The 22,673-nt window shown below is 44.3% G+C and overlaps 1 protein-coding gene across 3 annotated transcripts in view; it reads right to left on the bottom strand.

Moving 5' to 3' along the window:
• The window catches only part of DOCK5 (dedicator of cytokinesis 5), a 203,587-nt gene that overhangs the window by 14,531 nt on the left and 166,383 nt on the right, over positions 1 to 22,673 (bottom strand). For all 3 annotated transcript variants that reach the window (XM_070607172.1, XM_070607174.1, XM_070607178.1), the window contains exons 39-47: positions 21,620 to 21,709; positions 17,472 to 17,576; positions 12,027 to 12,168; positions 9,635 to 9,716; positions 8,582 to 8,666; positions 8,047 to 8,133; positions 6,002 to 6,178; positions 2,159 to 2,242; positions 821 to 958 (exon numbers count right to left, since the gene is read on the bottom strand). In XM_070607172.1, coding sequence (XP_070463273.1) covers positions 821 to 958; positions 2,159 to 2,242; positions 6,002 to 6,178; positions 8,047 to 8,133; positions 8,582 to 8,666; positions 9,635 to 9,716; positions 12,027 to 12,168; positions 17,472 to 17,576; positions 21,620 to 21,709 — 990 coding nt within the window. The remainder of the gene's footprint in view (positions 1 to 820; positions 959 to 2,158; positions 2,243 to 6,001; positions 6,179 to 8,046; positions 8,134 to 8,581; positions 8,667 to 9,634; positions 9,717 to 12,026; positions 12,169 to 17,471; positions 17,577 to 21,619; positions 21,710 to 22,673) is intronic.

Genomic DNA, 22,673 nt, shown 5'->3' with positions numbered 1-22,673 from the left:
CAAATGTAGTGGAGACGGGCTGTGGGAACAGCGTAGAGGAGCACATGAAAAGAAATTCAGGGGTCTGACGCAAGCAAGGAGAATTTGAAAACCAGGGGTTCAAGAATAAGACGGTTAAACAGAGGAGGGTGAGCGCATGTTAAAAAGTGCAGATAAAGGAAGCACACGATCACCCGCTGGAGAGAAAAGGTTAGCGCGGGCACCAAGTCAGCCAACGTCCCCGGGGGAAAAAAGAAAATCGTAGCTAGGAGAAACGTGTTAGAACTGTCCAAAAAAATCATGAAACCAGCTACATGCATTGTAAAATGTACTTCACAATTCTTTCTCCCTTTCAAAGGTGTAAAAGTATAACTTTTCATCAAAATAAAAAATAAAGATGAGGAAAAACTTAAGAATTGGGCTAGACAGGATAGGAACAACCGGTGTCTGGGATTAGCAAGACCTCAACTTCTAGCAGAGCGGTTCTCAGAGTGTGGTCCCAGGTCAGCAGCGTCAGCACCACCTGGGAGCATTAGAAATGCACATTCTCAGGCCCACCCCAGACCTGCTGAATCAGAAAGCCCGGGCACGTGGCCCAGCACTCTGTGTTTTCATGAGCCTTCCAGGGGGTCCTGATGGTCCTTCAAGTTTGAGGACCCCTATGTGGCACAAGGAGGGCTGAAGGTCACCAACAGCAGGCCATGCCTTCTCTGACCTGCCCCTGGTATTTTCACGCCATACCTATGCTATTTTGGCTCACTTGGCATCTGAAAAATTGATCACTATCATTAAAGATAAAAGAGACTAGAAAACGTATATAGGCCATTTAGACAAAGCCTACCAGTGTTATGACCCCATAGAGCTTTTCCACTTTCTCTTTGAGGTCCCGGAAGCAAGAAGACAAGCGGTCATGCAGCGGCTTTAGCTGCTCTGTCAACTTCTCCCCATGGATGCGGATCCCCTCTGTCAGCAGGGGCATCTGCAGAAAAGGGCATGAAAGGAATGAAACATGGTTTAGGCAGAGGGATAATGCAGATTTGGGGGTTGGGGAGGGATAAAGGGTCAGGGCGGACAGGTAAACTGGCAGATGCAGCACCTATCAAATGAGACAGTGGGGGGCCAGCCCTGTGGTGCAGCAGTTAAGTTCACACATTCGGCTTTGGTGGCCTGGGGTTCCCGGGTTTGGATCCCGGGTGCGGACATGGCACCACTCATCAAGCCATGCAGTGGCAGGCATATAAAGCAGAGGAAGATGGGCATGTATGTTAGCTCAGGGCCAGTCTTCCTCAGCTAAAAGAGGAGGATTGGTGGCAGATGTTAGCTCAGGGCTGATCTTCCTCAAAAAAAAAAAGAGAGAGAAAGCAGTGTCTCAGTGTAGGCTTTTGGAACTGGAAGCCCTGGAGTCAAAGGTGCAGAGAAATATGCACACCAAGGAGGCCAGTTGGCTCTAACATAGGGAAGGGTTGACAGATAAGGCAAAGCACCTGAGCCAGGAGGCATTTCTGTGGATGAGCAATGGAGAGGGTTAAGCTTTAGACTGAACTGAATGGCCGCATTTTCCCCGCTGTTCACTGAAGCAGTGACACAGGGAAAAACAGAGGCCAACATCTCTCAGCTGGAACACAGGCCAGCAAACCAATTTAATCTCCCCTCTAAGAAGGCTCCTCTCAACACTGTGCAGTCTAACACCATGCTCTTCTGAGGTCCTTCTGCCGAACAAACAAACAGACAGATTGTGATTTCAAGGGTTAAAAAAAAAGAGAAGTGGGGCCAGCCCCGTGGCCGAGTGGTTGTTTGCGTGCTCTGCTTCGGTGGCCCAGGGTTTTGCCGGTTCAGATCCTGGACACAGACATGGCACCTCTCATCAGGCCATGTTGAGGTGGCGTCCCACATAGCACAAGCAGAGGCACTCACAACTAGAATATACAACTATGTACTGGGGGGGCTTTGGGGAGGAGAGCGAGGAGGAGGAGGAGGAGGAGAAGAAGAAGGAGAAGAAAAAAAAAACGCTTGGTAACAGTTGTTAGCTCAGGTGCCAATCTTTGGAAAAAAACAAAAAAGTAACTCTAAAAGTGGGACTTGTAGATTTAAGCCCTAGAGAAAACCCCGGTGTCACACACTGTGGCCGCCCATGGAGTGGAGCGGAAAGCTGTCGTGCCACACCTCCCCGGAAGCATACCTGTAACGCTATTAGTCGCTTTAGCAGCTCAATCTTCTCCTGGTCCTCAGGATGCTCCTGCAAGTACTTTTCTGTAAAAAAGGCCTGAAAGCAGAGCACATGCAAGTATTAATTAGAACACACTCCTATCTGCGTATTTGACCCTAAAAGGAAGGGGAGGGAAGCCTGGAAAGGTGAAAAATGTCTTCTCTTCTATCTGATAAACCAGGACCCACTAAGCCCTTAATACTGTAGTGGACAATTCGAAAAGGTATGTGCTATTTTGTGGCCTTTCTGGAATCATGCAATTCCTGGCAAGAGCACGTTCTCAGCAATCACCATATACACACTAATGAACTAACAATCATCAGCAGAGCAGAGTGTCCTTCATTAAAATAACTTTCCCAAAGAACTAAGAAAAGGCCAAGTGACAACATCTAAAGGTTACTCATAAGATTAAGTGCATAAATATTACAAAACAAAGAACAAAAATTTAATAGGCAAGAGGTGTCGCTGGTGGTGTTTCTGCTCTCCCATGTGATATTGGCTGTATCACATTTTTTTCCTGTATTAAGCGAAAATTAATCTCTGCACTTTCTTACTAACCACCTATCCAAAAGGCTATTTTGAGGACAATATGAAATACAGATGTGAAAATGTTTTGAAATATTAAGTGTAGGCTGTGTTTATTATTATTATATGTGAAGGCCATATCACCCATAACTTTATCAATAAACATTCATGGTACCCATGGCTAAGGCCCTATAATAAGCAAATAAAACCCAAACTTAAACTGTAAATATAGGTGTTACATAGGAGACATTTTAAAGACAGAATGCATTAGGAAAGTGAAACAGAAGTCCGTAGTGACCATTTCCAGTGGAGTCCAGAGGGGAGTATATATTTTCTCCCTGTACCTTCACCTTTACCCCTGAAAGCGCCTTCAAACACTAGCCTTCCAAGTTCCCCCTCACTCTTCCGCTCCACTACTGTGAAAGCCGTCCCGTTATAGGAAACCCAAGAGTTCCAGAGGCTACAGGATACAGTTATAAAAGTGATTGGCCCATTTGGAGTCACCTTCCCATCTCGTGGGAAGATGTTACGGGTGGAATTGTGTCCCCTCCCCCAAATTCATATGTTGAAGTCTCAAGCCCCGGCACCTCAGAACGTGACCCTAGTTGGAAACAGGGTTTTGCAGACGTAGTTGGTTAAGATAAGATGCGGTCACACTGGAGTAGGACGGACCCCTAATCCAACCTAACTGGTGTGGTCATAAAAGGGGAAACGTGCAGACGGACGTACGTACCCAGAGAGAACACACTATGAAGAAACACAAGGAGGAGAGAGTGGTCTACAAGCTGAGGAACGCCAAAGACCAGGCAACCACCAGAAGCAGGGAGACGGGCAGGGGCCAGATCCTCCCTCACAGCCCTCATGGGGAATAAACCCTGCTGACACCTCAATTTTGGAGCTCTGGACTCCAGAACCGGGAGACAAAAAATTTCTGTTGTTTCAAGCCACGCTGTTTGCGGTACTTTGTTATGGCAGCCCCAGCAAACTCATACAACAGAGAATAGAAATATATGTTGCCCGAGTATCACAAAAAGGAAGCCAGACGGCATATGTGCAAAGCAGCTCAGCCCAGTGAGATCCACATTTAGAGTGACTGTCAATATAAACGGAAAGGCAGTATTTGCTTAAATCTTTACCCGCTTTTACCTTTCAAATACAAGCAGTTTAAATTCTTGAAAGTTCAAAAAAATTTTGATATATGACAAAATGCACTGAAATTTCCCCAATGTCAGTTGAGTCAAGGACATCAGAGCAGAGCGCCCTGAAATTCATTTTTCTAGCTGAGTCCTGCCTCACAACAGCACGGGCTGACGAATGACAACAAACAGCTCCCGGGTTCTTCTCTCTCAGGCGATGATTACAGGGCTGCCTTGAAACAGGCCACCTGCATCAGGCAGGTAAGGACAGGTTCCCCAACCGACCGCAAGGAGCTACCTCTTCCTTACGTTTAGAAATGTACAAAGTCATACATATTAATTAAAAGTATAAATTAGTATTTTAAGCTAAAGGTCCTGAAATTTGTTTATATATCCTTCCTTTCCATTTTTTTTCATTTTTAATTACAAGACAGTCACACTGGAAAAAACTCCATATGAAATTCTATAATATTCACAGATATTGGCATATATGAACCTGAGTTTAGGGGCATTCTGAAAAAATTAATACTTGGAAAACTACATCAAAATTAGCAGCAGATGTCTTATAGGAAAAAATCCATACTGTAATCATTATAGTATAAAAAAGTATTGTATTTTGGATGCTAGTTTTGTATTGAATCCCATTGTAACACTGGAAATTATTAGTGAAATCTAATGTGGGCAAACTAGGATTTCTCTCTGGTGTTGAGTCTTTCCCAGCTGCTGAGTACAAAGACTAAATAAAGGAGGCTGAAAGGCTGGAGAGAGAGAAAGAAGACTACTCCGCAGCAGTCAGAGCACTGGCGGCACCATGCAGGAAGAACGCTCGAATCACACACTCTGTTCCAGGCAGACAGGAGGATGCAGGGAGAACACCGACACAGACCCAGCCTCACGACACGGCCAGCGTTGACGGTGTTCCTCATGGACAGCATGTCTCCCTTAAGCCTCAAGTCGCTCCTGTGAGTTATGTATTTCCTCACTTTTTTCAGATACAAAGGCTGGGGCTCAGAGAGGTTAAGCATCTCACCCAAGAGCACCCAGTGTCCAATGGGAAGCCAGAATGGGTCATAGGAATGACTGATTCTAATGCCCCTGCTCTTCCCAGGACACTGAGTGCAAATGGAAACAAGAGAATCAGCCCGCTCAATGTCCCCTTGCCCATCCATCTCCTTTTCTTTCCACTCACTCTCCACGCTACTCCACAATGGTGTACTGGCCAATGTTTATTTGTATTCAGGAGAGGACTACAAAATTATTTAGTCACTGAAAACATACCTAACAATTAAAAATCCTGCCTCTATTCAATACAGTTCACCTAATTTTACTTACTGAGTGCATTACCTCCATTTTTTTTTTTTTTGAGGAAGATTAGCCCTGAGCTAACTACTGCCAATCTTCCTCTTTTTGCTGAGGAAGACTGGCCCTGAGCTAACATCCACGCCCATCTTCCTGTACTTAATACGTGGGATGCCTACCACAGAATGGCTTTTTGCCAAGTGGTGCCATGTCCGCACCCGGGATCAGAACCAGCAACCCCGGGGGAACATGCGCACTTAACCGCTGCACCACCTGGCCCTGCATTACCTCCATTTCAAATGGCACTACATGCAAACCCTGTAATGGATTCCCACGTGGTGAGCACTCCTTTGCCGTTTTTCCCGAATAACAGACACTGCACTTAGTTGAACTAAGTTAACTGTAGAGCCAGGGCCAGCATCGTCCAGATAACCTACGGCACACCAAGTCGGGGCTAATTCTAAATACAGTGTGGCTCTGCCTTTCCCACAGATACCGCTTCACTTCCAGTGTCCTCGGTTCTGGGGCCCACCTTACGCTTCCTACCTCCTGGGGGAGACAGGGAGTGCGACAGGAAAGAGGAGGTGATCAACCAGATACAGTACAGCGGGCTGGTCTCTCAGTGACTCCACCAGGCAGTCTCCTAACCCTGGCTGGGTTGCTGAGGGTCTCCAGGAGGTGTGAGGTCAGGCAAAAGCTTTTCACTAATTTCAATTGCCGTTTTATAAAGAGAAGAGAGTGAAAATCTCTCAGAGAAGTTCTAAGAAATGAATTCACCAGCTGCACCACCCCACAGAGGGAGACATGGAGACACAATGGACCTGAGAATCCTGTGGGTGCCAGGGGGCCAGCCCACCTTTTCGTAGTTGGAGTATCCGCCCATGACAGCCGGGTCCACGATGCCGCTGAGCAGCATGGAGAGAGGATGCACAGAGAGGGAGCGGTCCCAGGCATGCTGCTGAACACAGTTGCTGATCCTCTCATTGGTGAGTTCCATGGTTTCGATGGCATTCTCCAGAGGGCTGATTTCCTCCTGAGTGACAGAGAGCACGGGAGAGGAAGGGCACTTTGTGAGCTCCACAGCAAAGACCAAAAAAAGCCTAAGTATCCCCTGCAAAGGTATAAAGTACCCACAGGTTATGGAAGAGGCAAGGTTTGCTTGTCAAGCGTACGTTTACTAGGATACCACACTTCATCAAAACGGGGTTGCTAAGTTGCAAAACAAGCTATTTAAATCTCCTTAGAAAGTAAAACCATGACCAAAACCTGGAGCTATAGTAATGATTATTTCTTGGGGCAAAGCAGCTACAGAAATTTTGAGAAGGAAAAAACTGGAGCTGTAATAATGATTGTTTCTTAGGCGAAGCTCCCTCAGAGATTTTTGAGAAGATCAGTGACAACAGAGGAACAGGATATCTGATCCCAGACACTTCTGCACTACCAGAAATGTTCACTGGCAAGAGGTTTGTGCTTTTTCGGTGAGAAATGGTCAGAGATTTTGGAAGCCATTCCAAATCAGACAACACATAAGTCACCTTAGTGTGGGTTCTGTGGTTAACCGAAGTCAGAAATAATAGGATGTGGTAGAATATTCAGGCTGAATTGCGGATGAAAATGAAATAAGATGCAATATGGATTCACAGAGAGCTCCTCCTGTAGAAATGTTTTCAAAACCAGGTTTCAAGAAAAATCATCTCCTTCTTCATTTTACCCATTATCAGCCAGCATGATCTCCTACTCTAGACTTGATTCCAAAAGTCTCTAAAAATCATATTCATAGTTGAAGAACAATAATTTATCACTAGTAGTATGGAACACATCAAACTTCAGTTCAGATTTGCTCAAGACGTATTTCTTGAACGCTTATTTTATGTCAAGTACTGCGCTATGCACCATAGTTACAAAAGTGATTAAGATATAACTCATGGCTCAGAAGAGTGGGGTTTCAAGACCTGTAAACATGGTAGGTAACTTGTTAAAATAAGGCCAGGTGGCAATGGGGCACAGAGAAAGGACGTCTAAGCCAGCCTGAGTTTCAAAGATGGCTTCCTGGAGAAGCTGGTGCTAAACTGAATAGTCACGGGAGTTAGTTAGGTTGGGAAGTGGCGAGATGGCATTTCAGGCAGAGAAAATGACCCAATGTCATGGAGGGCTGAAACAGCACGGGGTGAGTTTAGTTCCCGTCGATTCCAAAGGAGACGAGGTGGAAGAGCTGAGTCACAAAGACCCTGTGTGCGTGTGCCAACGAGCGTGGGCTTCACACTCTAGGCACTGGGGAGCCACGGAATGGTTTTAAGCATGAGAATGATATGGTCAGGTTTTCACTGTGGAATTCACCCTCTGAGGCAGTCATGGAAATGCACCTGCGAAGGCCAATCAGGAGGCCTTTTCAACGGCATCAAAGGAGATGAATGAGGGACTAGAAACAGGGTACAGCGGCAGGAAGGCTGGACATCGAGACAACAGATTTAATAAATATTAAAAAGGTAAATCGGGCAGCTTTGGGGAGTGATGCAAATGGAAGAGTCTAGAATGACTGGTGATGTGATTAGTTGAGAATAAATGAAGAGGAAGTGTTCTGGGAGGGAGGAACGCGATTGACAGGAAACTCAAAGGAGGCATTCCCAAAATGGTTTTGGGCGCTGGCAGGACCACTGGGGAGACAACACTCATTTGGTCACAAAAGAGGCCTTCACTGTGAGTAACCTTTAGGCTTGGTGTGGTAACATCAGTTTTACAAAGGAGTTCTATTATTCAAGCATGTCTTTTATTTCTCTTTCGGAAAATGAAGTTGGCCAGAGGAGGCTGGCCAAGCCAGCGAGAACGGGAGGGCCATTTTAACAAAGGCTCTTATTATATTTGCAGACAAAGATTTTTGAGTTTCAATTTCAAATGACTCACTGTTGAGATCTGTTTGACTTCAAACCACTTGAGAATCCCAGGAAACGTATATGCAGTGGTATATGTGGTCCTTTCAATCCACATGGTCTGGTGGAAGGAAGGAAAATAGGAAATGTCGATCAGTTCTCAAAGCAAAACAGCAAAACTCTTGGGTTCGGTTCAATGAGATTTCATTCTCAAATGGCTCCTTAGAGAATGAGCCATATTTTCTCAACAAATTTAAGGATTCTGGATGTCTAAAGCCAGAAGGGTTCATCTACTTGGGCCCTCTCACCGTCTAGAGGGAAAATCTGAGGCCCAGAAAGGTGTCATTGGCTCAAGGTCATACTGGCAGCAGGCCCAGGAGTAACGCCCAGTTTTTGGCCTCTTCATCTAGAGTTTTCCACTTAGATGATAGCCTGCTGTCCACGTAGCAAGCACAGGAAACCTCCATCCCCAAGGCTGCCATCTTTTCTACTGTATAAGCTGGTTGGGTGCAAGGTCTCTGCCTTGGATGTCAGTTTTGCCTTTTTAGAGGGAACATGGGTGGACTCACAGCAAATTCATTGTGTGGATCCTTTTCTCCTTTCCGGAATGGCCGGGAATATCGGAACTGCTGCACTTCGTTGGCTCTGTAGTAGCTGGGGAAAGACAGAGCCACAATGCTCTCGCTTCTCTCCTGAACAAGGACTCCCCGGGCTGACCTCCACAGACCCGGACCACGTCTCACACAGGCTGTCGTTACCCACTAGGGTGTCTCCATAAGGAAGGTGGGGGCGGGGAGCAGGTTGATTTTATCGCACATCTTAATTTTATCATTTATGAGTCTACTTCACAGCTCACAATTTAAAAAGGTGTATGTGTTTATGTCCACGTTTGTGATCGGTCTGCATAGTTTTATAACAGTTCTATCAGTCCTACCAGCACTTTGGCTTCTCAGGAGAAGGGACTGGGCCGTCAGTCACTGGGGAACTCCCCCGGCGAGGTGAGCTCAGCTACTAGTGATGAGTGAAGCTTTCTGACTGGAAAGAGCTAGGGGCTCCAGAACCTAAGAGTGAAATTCCTGATCTCCTTCTCTCTACTTAAAAAAACACAATCTCCAAATCCCTTTGACTTACTAAAAATGGAAGGGACAGTTGCTACAGTTGGAGTGCTTATGTCCCCCCAAATTCACATGTTGCAATCCTAATACCCAATGTGGTGCTATCAGGAGGCAGATCCTTCAGAAGGTGATTAGGTCATAACGGTGGAGGCCTCATGGATGGGATTAGTGCCCATATAAAAGAGGCCCCAGAGAGAGCCCTCACCCCCTCACCATGTGGGGACACAGCGAGAAGATGGTTAGCTATCAACCAGGAGGAAGGCGCTCACCAGACACCAAATCTGCTGGAGCCTTGAGGTTGGACTTCCAGCCTCCAGAACTGTGAGGAAGAAATGTCTGTGCTTATTAGCCCCTGTCTATGGGATTCTGTTACAGCAGCCCAATTGGACCAAGACAACAGAAGGTCTTCCAAATGGCAATGAATTTAAGGCTTTGGCTTTGATGTAACTGCAGATAAAGAGTGTGAGAGAGACATATGTTTTAGAAAACAAACAGAAACCCACTTACTTTAAGATTTGCTCTGGAACTGGTTTATCCTTGTAGCTGGGCGGCAGGCTCATCACTGGCTTTACAGTGAAACACTGCATGTCTGAGGAGCTCGTTAAGAAAGGAAAAGGGGCTGGGCCACCACGCTGTCCCCGTGGAAAGAACCACCCATCCCTCCTGCCTTACAGGTGACAGTGGCACCTGCACCGATCATTCCTTTTGACCAAATGCCAGGACTGCACTGCAAATGGGGTTCCCTCATGCATTACTGAAATGCCTTATTAAGTGACAATCCTAGGACATTCTTTGGTCAGTTACCTACCTGGCAAACAACCTTGTCATAGGAAAACAGATTATCAGTGAAATATCAGGAAACAGGTGACTAGAAACTGTCTTAAACCATTTCTTTTGGACAAGCATCCCTCTGAAACAGCCAGACTCCAGGGCCCAGGCGCTAGGAATTTCTAGTATCTTTGGACACAGTTTGTTTATTGAAGGCCATCGCCGGGCACTGTACTAGGTGTTTTGAACATGTTATCTCCAATAAACGCAACAACTACCAGGTGGATGTTATCAATCTCGTTTTACAGATGAAGAATCTGAGGACCTCAGAGAGCCCAGAACACACAACTCGTAAATGGTGAAGTCGGGCTTCAAACCCAGCGCAGGGGTGAGGCCTTCCTCTCCGACTTAATGAGCTGATCTTAGAAGCGATCAGCTTGTTTTTGTCCTCACCAGTGCAGACACTCTGTTTCAAAGTCTACAGAACTTAAACCAGACTTGAAGGCACCCGGGTCCAGACATAACAGTGACACGCGTATTTCTCACAGTGGAGCCTGCAGGCCCCCAGCACAGCACTGGAGACGGACGCCAGGTACATACTCAGGACGTGCAGCTGCTGAAGTAGAACCTCTCTGGAGTGATTCTCATGGATAATAGCATCTGAGAACCCTGGGTTGTGCCTTACACTGCTATAGTCTACAAAACATTTCTGCAGAAGCTATCTTTTAATTGTGATCCTCACATTCGTACTATTAGGTATTTAGGGAAAAAAGACCTACCCTCACACCTTACAGATGAGAAAACCAAGGCCTGAAGAAATTCAGCCACTTGGGTGAGGTTAAGTAGCTATGCAGAAATTACTGAGGACTGAGCACCAGGACTCCTGTTTCTGAGTCCAGTTCTTGAAGACCTCTTTTGAGTCCCACATCAACAAGGCGCCTCAGCTGTTTTCTCAAACTCCATAATCCAAACAGGCGTTTATCCTGAAGACCTTTCTTCTGCAAGCCTCCACTAGGTGTTAACAGGTCACTACTACTCTTCCCTTCAAAGTGCGTATGTCCATTGCTCTATTGTTGTTATTATCTGTCTTTCCAGAGCTATTCACCAATCTATAATGATAGCTAATATATACTGAATTTTTATTATGTGCCAGGTACTGTTCCTAGTATCTTACATACATTTATTCACTCAATCTTTAGAAGCACTCCAGGAGGAAGAATGATCATCCTCCTCATTTTAGAGATGAGAAAACTGAGGCACAGAGAAGTTAAGTAATTTGCCCAAAGTAACACAGTGATAGAGCTGGGACCTGAACCCAGGCAGTCTAGTTCCAGAGCCCATTTTCTTTCTTTTATTTATTTTTTGAGGAAGATTAGCTTTGTGCTAACATCTGCTGCCAATCCTCCTCTTTTTGCTGAGGAAGACTGGCCCTGAGCTAACATCCATGCCCATCTTCCTCTACTTTTTTATATGTGAGACACCTGCAACAGCATGGCCTGACAAGCGGTGCGTAGGTCCACGCCCAGGATCCAAACCGGTGAACCCTGGGCCACCGAAGCGGAACATGTGAACTTGACCACTGCGCCACCCGGCTGGCCTCCAGAGCCCATTTTCTTATCTACCAGGCCACACCGGCTTCATTTGTCCCATCTGCTTCTCTTAGGATACTGTGCAATTTTGTAAGGTCTTTATTTTAGCACAAGAAAGTTGTATAAAAATAATTTTGTTATAAAGCCCTTAGTTCTTTTTTTTTCAAGAAAGCATGTAATTGATTTTTCAATTAGTCATTATACATTACAAAAAAATAACTATGCATCTTGATCCAGAATCCAGAACAGGAAGTCTCTGTTCTCCTCCAGCTCCCCATATGGCTATAAAATATAACCTTTCATACTCAAGATTTGCTTATCATCTCTCTCCTTTCATTACTTGATAATCACAAGCTAAGGACATTGGGGGCCCACAGCTTTTACACAGAATGGGAAACTGAGTCAGAACGGTTCAATGAGTGTCTGAGGATAGGACATCTCTGCGTGCAAAGATGGGGCTGAAGCCTTGGCTTCTCTGGTGCGGCGGGGGCTGCAGCAGGCAGAACCCCTCAGGCAGGGCCATGTCTCCAGGGCAAGGATACACTGCTTAGGGGAGGACCTGATTTCCTCTCCCGGGGGCGTGGTACTGGTCATCTTCTCGGCATTGGGGAACTGGGTCAGCAACCTCAGGCTGAAGTCTTCTCGCCTCTCATACTCCTTCCCCCGGTAGATGAAGATTTTGTTCTGCAGGTCAGAGACGGCAAGGGGAAGAATTACATATGAGGAGTGAAGGGGCAACTGGAGATCCTGGTCCTGAGGAAATCACCATCCTCCCCCGCCCTCCTGCAGTGCACCCAAATTCCCACGGAATACCTCCCACAGCCCCACAGCAACCATCCTCTCCGATAAGAGCTCGTGGCTGATTTGGGGAGTTAAGTCACAGACATAAAAAATACTTGGGGCAGCGCTTCTCATAGTGTGGCCCAAGGACGACAGCCAGTCCACAAATGGTCTAGACTGATCCACAAGGAAATAAGGAACCTGTGCCCTAATGTAGATCCTTGACACTACCAGGAAGCCTGTTTAGTTCAACTGATATTTTTCATGGCAAAACAGTCTCAAATGAAGGAAGGATGTGCATTAATTCACATTCAGGTGCAAGCTCCTTATCTCATGGTGACCAGTGACAGTTTGTGGACCACACTTTGATGGCACTGCCTTAGAGAACATGACCGTGTGAAGAGAACCAAGATAACATGTCTTCCAACACAGTGATATAGCAATGGGACAGGTCACAGAGAGCAGCAATAATTTACAGCGATCCCCGGCCAATCCCCAAAATCACACTGAATGGCACCATCAAATTCCCATAGAAAATTACTGCACTACATATTATTTTCTCCACTCCAAATTGCAGTTTTTTTCTCTTTAATAAAATTGGATTTTTTTTAGAAATTTCCTAGGCCCCATGCATGGGAGGAATTTGTTTCATAGCTGCTGTTGTCCGTGCAAGTTTCCAAAACCTAGCCGTGTTTGGAAAGTTTCTGCTCCTCAGGCCGTCACTCAGATGAGCACGCTGCGCTGGCAGCCCGCACATGACCCATTTTAATTAAAACTTGGGTCCATGTTATCCCGTGAAATGTTTTTAAAAATCACTTGTCCATTCATATGACAAATATGTATTGAGCAAACGTGCATATGCCAGACACGAGGGACGTAATGGTAGCCTGTTCCCACAAACTTACCTCCTAGTGGAGAGAAATAAAGAACAAACAAGTGAACGAGTAAGTAAAACTGGTAACTTTAGATAGTCTAAGAACCACGAAGGCAACGCACCTTCCAGGCTAAACAACGAAGGCAGTAAAGACTGCCAGATCCTTTGAACTAGATGATAAAATTTTTCCGAGCTGGGGAAGATTTATGTGACTGATTCATGCATTACAAAATTCCATCATTCAGGCAAAACTGTGGTGGGCAGGGGATCAGAGTACAATAAAACACTACCTGTATGATGCGGCAAGCACTGTGAAAGGAATCAGACAAGCAGGTGAGCTCAAACTAGCTCAACCTGAAAGAGAGGGCTTCAGCAAAGACATGGGACTTAGCTGGGCCTAGAAGGATGGACAGGCCAAGGTCAGGAAGAGAGAGGGGGAGAGGACAACCAGGCATGGTAAGTGAAAAGAAGGATAAGGCCCAAGGGCAGAAAGTACAGAGTGGAGACAGAAGAATAAGCTTGGGTTGGTGGATGAGCCAGAACATGAAAGGCCTTGCAAGGCAGACAGAAGTTCCAGAGGCCCAGGGAATTCACAGAGGTTCTGGAAGGAGGGAGAAACCTGAGGAATGAGGCAGAACAGACAAGCTAATCCGACAGAGGAGTCTGTGTTCAACTGCAGGAATGTGAGGAGGACTGAGCGGGAGAAGCAGCAGCCACCAGATCTGGTGTTTGACTCTTTGGCGTTTGGTGAAGGGCAAAGGGGACGGGAAAGTCCATGATGATGCTGAGATTACAGGCCTGGGAGCAGACAGAACAGCAGTGCCATTGATAGAAACAGAGAAGAGGAGACCTGGCTGGAGTGGGGGAAAGAGGACAATATAATTTTATATATCCTGAGTTTGGGGAAATAGTCCATAACACAGAAAGGCATTTAGGTTATGTCATTCATAAAGATTTTATATTTTTCAGTACACTTTGACAAACACAACATCTACAAACTACTTGACAGTTTAAAAAGCACTCTTACATGCTATTTATTTAATTCTCAAAGCAGCCTGTGATGGGAGCATTATTTCTCTAACTTATAGGTCAAAAAATCAAGACTCAGTGTTTATGTGATTTGGCCAAAATCACAGTCAGTCAGCAGACAATTTAGACCCCAATTCTTTCAACTCAAAAGTCTACGGTTCTTGTTTTCACTGAACCGCCCTGTCTCCTAGTTCGCATCCTTTATTTCGTGTGACACAACAGTCACACACGCCCAGTATGGTAGGCATCCTTTTCTTGTCTTGACTTGAGTACCCAGAGTGATAGAAAGCTAAGACCAGAAGCTACTGCAAGGCTCCATCCCAAACCCTCTACACTAGTTACCCTACGCTCTCTCTCCCGAGGCCATCTCATCCACTACCACAGTTTTAACTACATGCAAATAACTCACCCACTTTTATCTCCAGCCTGGAACCTTCCTTCGAGTTCCAGATCCATATGTCAAATTGTTGACTCACATCACTTAGATGTTCCAAATTTACTTCACATCGAGTATATCTAAAACCAAACTTTTACACACAACTTAGAAAGATCTCAAAAGGCCTCTGTGATCTGGTAACCACAGCTATCAGACCCCATTCTCCTACCTGCCCTCTTGTTCATGTGTGTCCAGTCTCGTGGCTCTTGAACCCGCTATTCTCACTGTCTAGGACGCTCACTCATCCTCTTGATAGGACCTGGTTTGTTCCCTCACTTCTTTCAGGTTTTTGCTCAAATGTCACTTTCCTCCTGAAGTCTTTCATATTCACTCTATTTAAAATGGCAACGCCACCCCCATCGCCTGCCTCTGTTCACCATCCCTGACTCATTTTCTCCCTGATACTTACTGCGTACCTACATTTATGAAGCATTGTTCTAGGCCATTTGACATACTGAATATTTTACCAATTTATTTATTCTTTGGTCTTTCCAGGCTAGAATGTAAGCTCCATAATTTTAAGGATTTTGGTTTGTTTTGGACTCTGTTCCCATGCCTATATTACAGCAAGCCACACAGTAAGAATTCAACAAATATTTATTCAATGAATGGTTTGATTCTCTCCTCCATGACTCTGTCCTCTTCCAGTACTGCTGTCTTAGTGCACGGCTCCACCGCCTCTCCAATCATGGGGGCCAGAAATCTAGGAATCATTCTTGACACTTGCCTCTTCCTCACCCACATATCCCATCAACCATCAAATTACCGTTACTTTATCTCCACCACTCTTACCTTTCCACTTCTCTCTAAAGCCACCTCCCTAGTCCAACCTGTCATCTCTTGCCTGAACATCAGCAATAATCTCTGGCGGCTTATCTACACACAGCTTCCATCCGTTCTCCATACCAAAGCCAGGTAACCTGGCCAGCACAAAAAACCTGCCATGGCTCCTGACTGCTCTCAGGATGCAGACAAAACACCCTCTGTAACCCCGAGGCGCTGCACACCCTTCCCACACTTGCTGCTGCATCTTTCCCGCTCCTCCTACTCTGTTTCCACTGCACTGGTCCTCTTTCACTCCTCCGCACTGCCATGCTGCATCTTGCTTGCTGTTCCCTCTGCCTGGAATGCTGTTTCCAATCCCCTTCACCTCGTTAACTCACAGCTCACCTTTCAAATTACAGATGAAGCAGAAATTCCTTGGGACATCTTTCCTGACTCTTAAAAAAGTCAGGTGTAATTTATATATAGTAAAATTTACCCTTTTTAGTATAAAATTCTGTGAGTTTTGACAAATGTAACAACTACCACAGTCAAGATATAGAACAGTTTCATCACCACTCAAAATTTCCCCATTCCTCTCTGTAGCCCATGGCCCCACCCACCCCCCAACTGCCAGCTAGCACTGCTCTGTCGTCCGTCCCTGTAGCAAGTGTTGGCTGGGCCAGAATGTCCTATTAGCAAAATGATAGCATCTGTGGCTTTTTTTTTTTTTAAAGATTGGCACCTGAGCTAACAACTGTTGCCATTTTTTTTTCTGCTTTTCTCTCCCCAAATCCCCCCAGCACATAGTTGTGTATTTTTAGTTGTAGGTCCTTCTAGTTGTGGCACATGGGACGCTGCCTCAACATGGCCTGACGAGTGGTGCCATGTCCGCACCCAGGATTCGAACCAGCAAAACCCTGGGCCGCAGGAAGGGGAGCACACAAACTTAACCACTCGGCCACGGGGCTTGCCCCGTCTGTGGCTTTTAAGCTCAAATTCTTTCACTTAGCACAGTGCATCCGAGATTCAGCCCCATGGTCGTGTGTATCAGGAGTTCATCCCTTTTCATTACTGAGCAATGTTCCACTGCATGGCTGTACCACAGCTGGTTTGTCCCTTTACCAGTGGAGGGACATCTGGGTTGGATCCAGTCTTTGGTGATGGTGAATAAAGGTGCTATACACAATCATATACAATTTTTGTGTGAACATGGGTTTTTATTTCACTTGGGTAAATACTCCCTGGTTAACCAACTCTTACAACACAGAACACCTTTCTTGGTCACAGTTTCAATTTTACATTCTTTTGTGTGATTATTTAGTTAACAACTCACCCATTAGGATGTAAAATCCATAAGGGCAGGGACTACGGCTGGTTATGATCAGCACTGTATCTCTAATGCCTAGCGAGTGCCTCGTAGACAGCAGGCACTCATTAGAGTTACTGAATGAACGAATGCAAGAACCACCTCCTTGTTAGGCGCTATAAAGAGAGTAAAATGATTTCTTTCTCATTTTTTCTTTTTTTAATTAGAGGAAGGAAAGTGGATAACGTATGTTTAAACATAGCTCAGTGCTAAAAGAGGCTTCTTTTTTTGCCGGAGGAAATAGGAGTTTTTTATTTTCTAGACTGTAAAATCAATATCACATTATAGAAAATTTTGAGAAGGAAGAAAAACATCGTTCTTCTCACTATTACAACGAAACTGTTTTTATTTTCGTGAAACTCTTGCAGTCTTGTTTTGAGGATATTTGCTTTCAAACTACCTCTGGCTGCAAATAAAATAAACAACTAAACGCATCGATCCACGCTTTCCCAGCCTGACCTGCGGCAGCAGACTAGCGGAAGGGAGGGTTCTGTTTTTCCCTTTTCCATCCCACCTGGGAAAAGCCATTTTACAAAAGAGCTGCCAGAATACCAGAGGTGGTCAGGGCTGTGGGGTGAGGAGGCCGGTGCTCAGGAAGTGGTTTCCCTCCCAGACCTCCCACGGCGAGAGAGCACGGTCTCCAGCTGCTAACTCCAGGCCCATCTGGAAAAGAGAGGAAGACTTCCCTCCCTCAGACTGCAGCCTTGCCGGCTCGGGGGACGGCCTCAGGTTCTTACCCGCAGGAAGGAAGGAAAGCCCTGTCCATAGTAGCCAACAGCAAAGTATTCTGGCTGAGGCCGCATCGCCTTAACGATGTTCTCATAAAACGAGGCTCTTTTTTTCTGGAAAACAAAACAAGACATTCCATAGGGAGGTTACAAGGGCACCGTTGGGGAAAAAAGAAAAAAAAGATCAGACTATTTGCTTTGTTGTTTCCCATGTAACACAGAGAAATGAAAGGTCTTTGGAAAATATCTTGTGGGCCAAAGAGTTATCCTTTTCTTGGATCAGAGACTTTGGACCTGGGGTCCATGAATGGGCCTTGGAGGGCCTGGAAATCCCTGAAGTCACATGCAGACAGATGAGCGTGTGTGCGTTCTTCTATGGAGGGATGCAGTGTTGAGCTTTTACCAGATTCCTGAAAGGGGTTCAGGACCCCTAAAAGGTTAAGAAGCACTCCCCGAGATTCACGGAAGGTGGTTCCACTTAAACAGAGACATATGAGAAAAGAAGTTAAAGAACTTTCTGGTTCCTGCAGGCAGTTTGGACTGGAGTCCTTGGTTCAGCTATGAGTGCCCAGAAGGTGGTGGCGATGCTCTGCTTTCCAGTATCTGGTACCACCTCATCTTTAATTCTTCCTACAGGAACAGGCTTCCCAGCCAGGGCTCAGAGTCAGCCTTAAAGAAAGCAAAATAGGAAGCCACACCTGGGGGCTTTGAGGGCTGTCCCTCGGCCCCTCCCACAATGGTTAGCAGGACTATATTACTACTCCAGGTGAAAGTTTCCATCGTGATGTTTTCTTTCTTTTAATTTTTTAAATTAGATTTATTTAAACTAAAAAACAAAAAGTTCACCCATTTCTCTTCTCTCACCACCCCCCAACCCCTGCCTCTTGCAATTACCAATCTGTTCTCTGTATCTATGAGCTTGGTTTTTTTTTTTTTTTTTTTGGTTTTTAGATTCCACATATAATAGAGATCATACAGTATTTGTCTTTCTCTGTCTGACTTATTTCATTTAGCATAATGCCTCGAGGTCCATCCATGTTGTCGCAAATGGCAGGATTTCATTCTTTTTTATGGCTGAATAATATTCCATTGTATATATACACACAGAGCTCAATTTCTTTATCCACTCACCCACTGATGGACACTTAGATTGTTTCTATATCTTGACTACTGTAAATAATGCTGCAATGAACACAGGGAGGCCTGTATCTTTTCAAATTAGTGTTTTAGTTTTCTTTGAATAAATACCCAGAAAGAGAACTGCTAGATCACATGACAGTTCTATTTTTTATTTTTGAGGAAGCTTTTTCCATAGTGACTGCACCAATTCACATTCCCACCAACAGTGCACAAGGGTTCCCTTTTCTCCACATCCTCACCAATACTTGCTATTTCTTATCTTTTTGATGATAGCCATTCTAACAGGTGTGAGGTGATATCTCGTGATTTTGATCTGCATTTCCCTGATGATTAGTGATGTTGAGCATCTTTTCCTGTACCTGTTGGCCATCTGTATGTCTTCTTTGGAAAAATGTCTATTTGGATCTTCCGCCCTTTTTTTTTCGTTTTTAAAGATTGGCACCTGAGCTAACAATTGTTGCCAATTTTTTTTTCTGCTTTTTCTCCCCAAATCCCCCCAATACATAGTTGTATATTTTAGTTGTGGGTCCTTCTAGTTGTGGCATGTGGGACACCGCCTCAACGTGGCCTGACAAGCAGTGTCCAGGATCTGAACCAGTGAAACCCTGGGCCGCCAAAGTGGAGCACACAAAGTTGACCACTAGGCCACAGGGCTGGCCCGTCTGTCCATTTTTTAATTGAATTTCTGTTTTTGTTATTGAGTTGTATGAGTTAATATTTTGGAATATTAGCCCCTTATCAGATATATGGTTTGCAATTATTTTCTCCCATTCAGTAGGTTGCCTTTTCACTTTTTGAGGGTTTCCTTTGCTGTGCAGAAGCTTTTTAGTTTGATGTCCCACTTGTTTATTTTTGCTTTTGTTGATTTTGCTTTTGGTGTCAAATCCAAAAACATGATCACCAAGACCAATGTCAAGAAGCTTCAACCTATGTTTTCTTCTAGGAGTTCCATGGTTTCAGGTTTTACATTCAAGTTTTTAATCCATTTTGAGTTAAGTTTTTAGTATGGTGTAAGATAGTGGTTTAGTTTCATTCTTTTGCATGTGGCTGTCCAATATTTCTAAAACCATTTATTGAAGAAACTGTCCTTTCCCCATTATATATTCCTGGCTCCTCTGTTGTAAATTAATTGACCATATATGTGTGGGTTTATTTCTGTGCTGTCTACTCTGTTCCATTGATCTACATGTCTGTTTTCATGCCAATATTATACTGTTTTAATTTGCACTGAATCTGTATATTGCTTTGCACAGCATGAACATTTTAACAAAAATTAGTTCTTCCAATCCATGAGCACAGAATATCTTTGCTTTTTGTGTGTGTCTTCTTCAGTTTCTTTCATTAATGTTTATAGTTTCAGTGTACAGGTCTTTCACCTCCTTGGTTAAATTTATTCTTAGGTATTTTATGCTTTTTGGTGCAACCATAAATGGGATTTTCCAAATTTCTCTTTTTGATATTTGTTATAGCATAGAAACAAATGTGACATGCGGCCAGCCCTGTGGCAGAGTGGTTAATTAAGTTTGCGCGCTCCACTTTGGCGGCCCAGGGTTTCGCCGGTTCGGATCCTGGGCACAGACATGGCACTGCTCAGCAAGCCATGCTGAGGTGGCATCCCACACGCCACAACTAGAAGGACCCACAACTAAAAAATATATATATATACAACTACGTACTAGGGGGCTTTGGGGAGAAAAAGGAAAAATAAAATCTTAAAAAAAAAAGAAAGAAATGCGACAGATTTTTGTACTTTTGTATCCACAACTTTACTGAATTTGTTTATTAGTTCTAACAGCTTTTTGATAGAGTCTTTAGGGTTTTCCATATTTAATATCAAGTCATCTGCAAATAGTGACAATTTTACTTCTTCCTTTCCAATTTGGACGGCTTTTCTTTCTTTTTCTTGTCTGATTGCTCTGGCCAGGACTTCCAGTACCATATTGAATAAAAGTGGCAAGAGTGGACTTCCTTGTCTTGTTCCTGATCTTAAATAAAAAGCTTTCAGCTTTTCACCACTGAGTATGACATTAGCTGTGGGCTTATCATATATGGCTTTTATTGTGTTGAAGTACATTCCCTTTATTCCCACTTTTTGAGAGTTTTTTATCATAAATGGATGTAGAATTTTGTCAAATGCTTTTTCTGCATCTAGTGAAATAATCATAAGATTTTTATCCTTCTCTTTAGTTTATGAAATTAATAAGTGATTTTTTGTGTGTGATGACAGGACCTGGTGAATTACATTGGAAAATTCTTTACAAAGTGATCTTGACAACCAACTCCCCAAATTAATTATTATTACATGTCAATGGGTGACATGACCTTTTGTGACTCTGTTACTAAGAATTAGCAAATGTAATATTGTGTTGCCTACCTTAGGGCATTTTGGGTTTGCCTTATTGTTTTTAAACAGTTGACTTGTGCCAACAGCCAGGTGTAACACGCACGTTTAGAGGACTGTAAAAGAAAAGCACTCTAGCGACATTCGGGAAAAGGAGGAAGGCAAAATTTGAGATTCAGTATCTGGCAGGAACATTTTACAACTTACCAAAATGTGCACAATGGCACCCTTGAAAAAATAAAACAAGGCTCAAAGATTAGCAGTTCAATCATTCAGCAGGACCCTGAGGATGTGGACCACAGAACGATGAATTTCGATAAACAGAAGATGTCAGACAATATCTGAAATACGGATGGTGTTCAAAGAAGGCAGAGCAACTGAGAGGGTAAAGAGGAGATGGGACAGGGATATGGAAGGTCCACAGAGAAAGAAAAGGCACAGAAAAGGAAGAGAGGCCTGTAGCCAGGGATCCTGAGCCCTCTCTCAAGGATAATCTGGAGAAATAATGACAAGAGCTTTGGATCTCATCTGTTTTCATTTTTATCTTAAGCAGGGTTTACTTTTCTATCGTAAAGAACGTTGTTTATCTTGACTGACTTAAACTTACAACACCATTTTCATGAACTCTAATTTTAGCACCCTGTTGGAGGCTTGACATATCCCGACCCAGACTCACCAGGAGATCGCCAAGGCCCTCGTAGTCAAACACTTTGCTCTCGTAATTCTCAGCCAACTCTTTGCTCAGTTTGATTGCCTTCTCCCACATCTTCAGAAAAAGAAAGGTAGGGTTACGAGTGGAGAAGAAAGCAGTCATTGATCCAGCTGCAAAAGCCATTTGAGAGTCACTGGCAATGGGCAGGGAGTCAGGGGGCTTGACTTTCTGCAGATATTCTCAACATGCCTCATCTCTTGGATCAACTAAACCTTTTTTCCGATATCATAAAGCTACTACATCTTTATATAGTAAAGATGCCAGAGGGCATCTTCTGTAATTCTGTTTGCAGAAAAATGAAGAACACCACATGTCCCAGAACAAAGCAACACAGATTAAAGGGCAAGGCACACAGACCAGTGAACTGGAGGAGAACCATTTCTGAAGGTTAGGTCCTGAGAGTGCGAAAGTCTTGTCAGAGGAGAAAGGAAGCTGGTGTGGGACTCCAGCTCTGGTTCTGGGATGTTTGTGTGAGTGTGTGTGTCTCTGCGTGTATGTGTATGTGTGTGTTTCAAGTTAGGCTGTTTGGGAAGGGGGAAATGGAAGAAAGGCCCACTGTACTGTTGTGTGGAATTTAGGAAACTGTTTTTCCAATTTAGGGCACTGATTTCCTATTGCTAACTAAACTATCTACTTAGTCAAAGAGAGTTTTAGGAATGCCTTAGAGCATTTGTGACCATGTAAGTTACAGCCTAACGCACACACTTGGTGTCTGAGGCTAGCATCCCAGATTGAGCCCTCTGTTCATTTTGGTATTTCATAAAATGTCTCTTAGGGGTACACTGTTAAAAATGCAGTATCTGGGAATTTCCTACTTCGTTCTTATTAACCAGATGCTATGTTCCATTGTTTCTGGCTGCTGAAAGAAGGTATGGGCAGTTCACACACAGTTGTAAAACATTTTAAAATTAAATCTTTTAAAATCCTCATTTGCCAAATTTGCCCCCTCTGAAATTTCAGAGCCTGGATCACTGAAAAGGCTCTGAAATGTGCGATCTGGAAACCATTCCAGATCAGC

The sequence above is a fragment of the Equus przewalskii genome, chromosome 2, assembly GCF_037783145.1.
Source record: "Equus przewalskii isolate Varuska chromosome 2, EquPr2, whole genome shotgun sequence".
NCBI lineage: Eukaryota > Metazoa > Chordata > Mammalia > Perissodactyla > Equidae > Equus > Equus przewalskii.
This window is presented reverse-complemented; position numbering and strand designations above follow the sequence as displayed.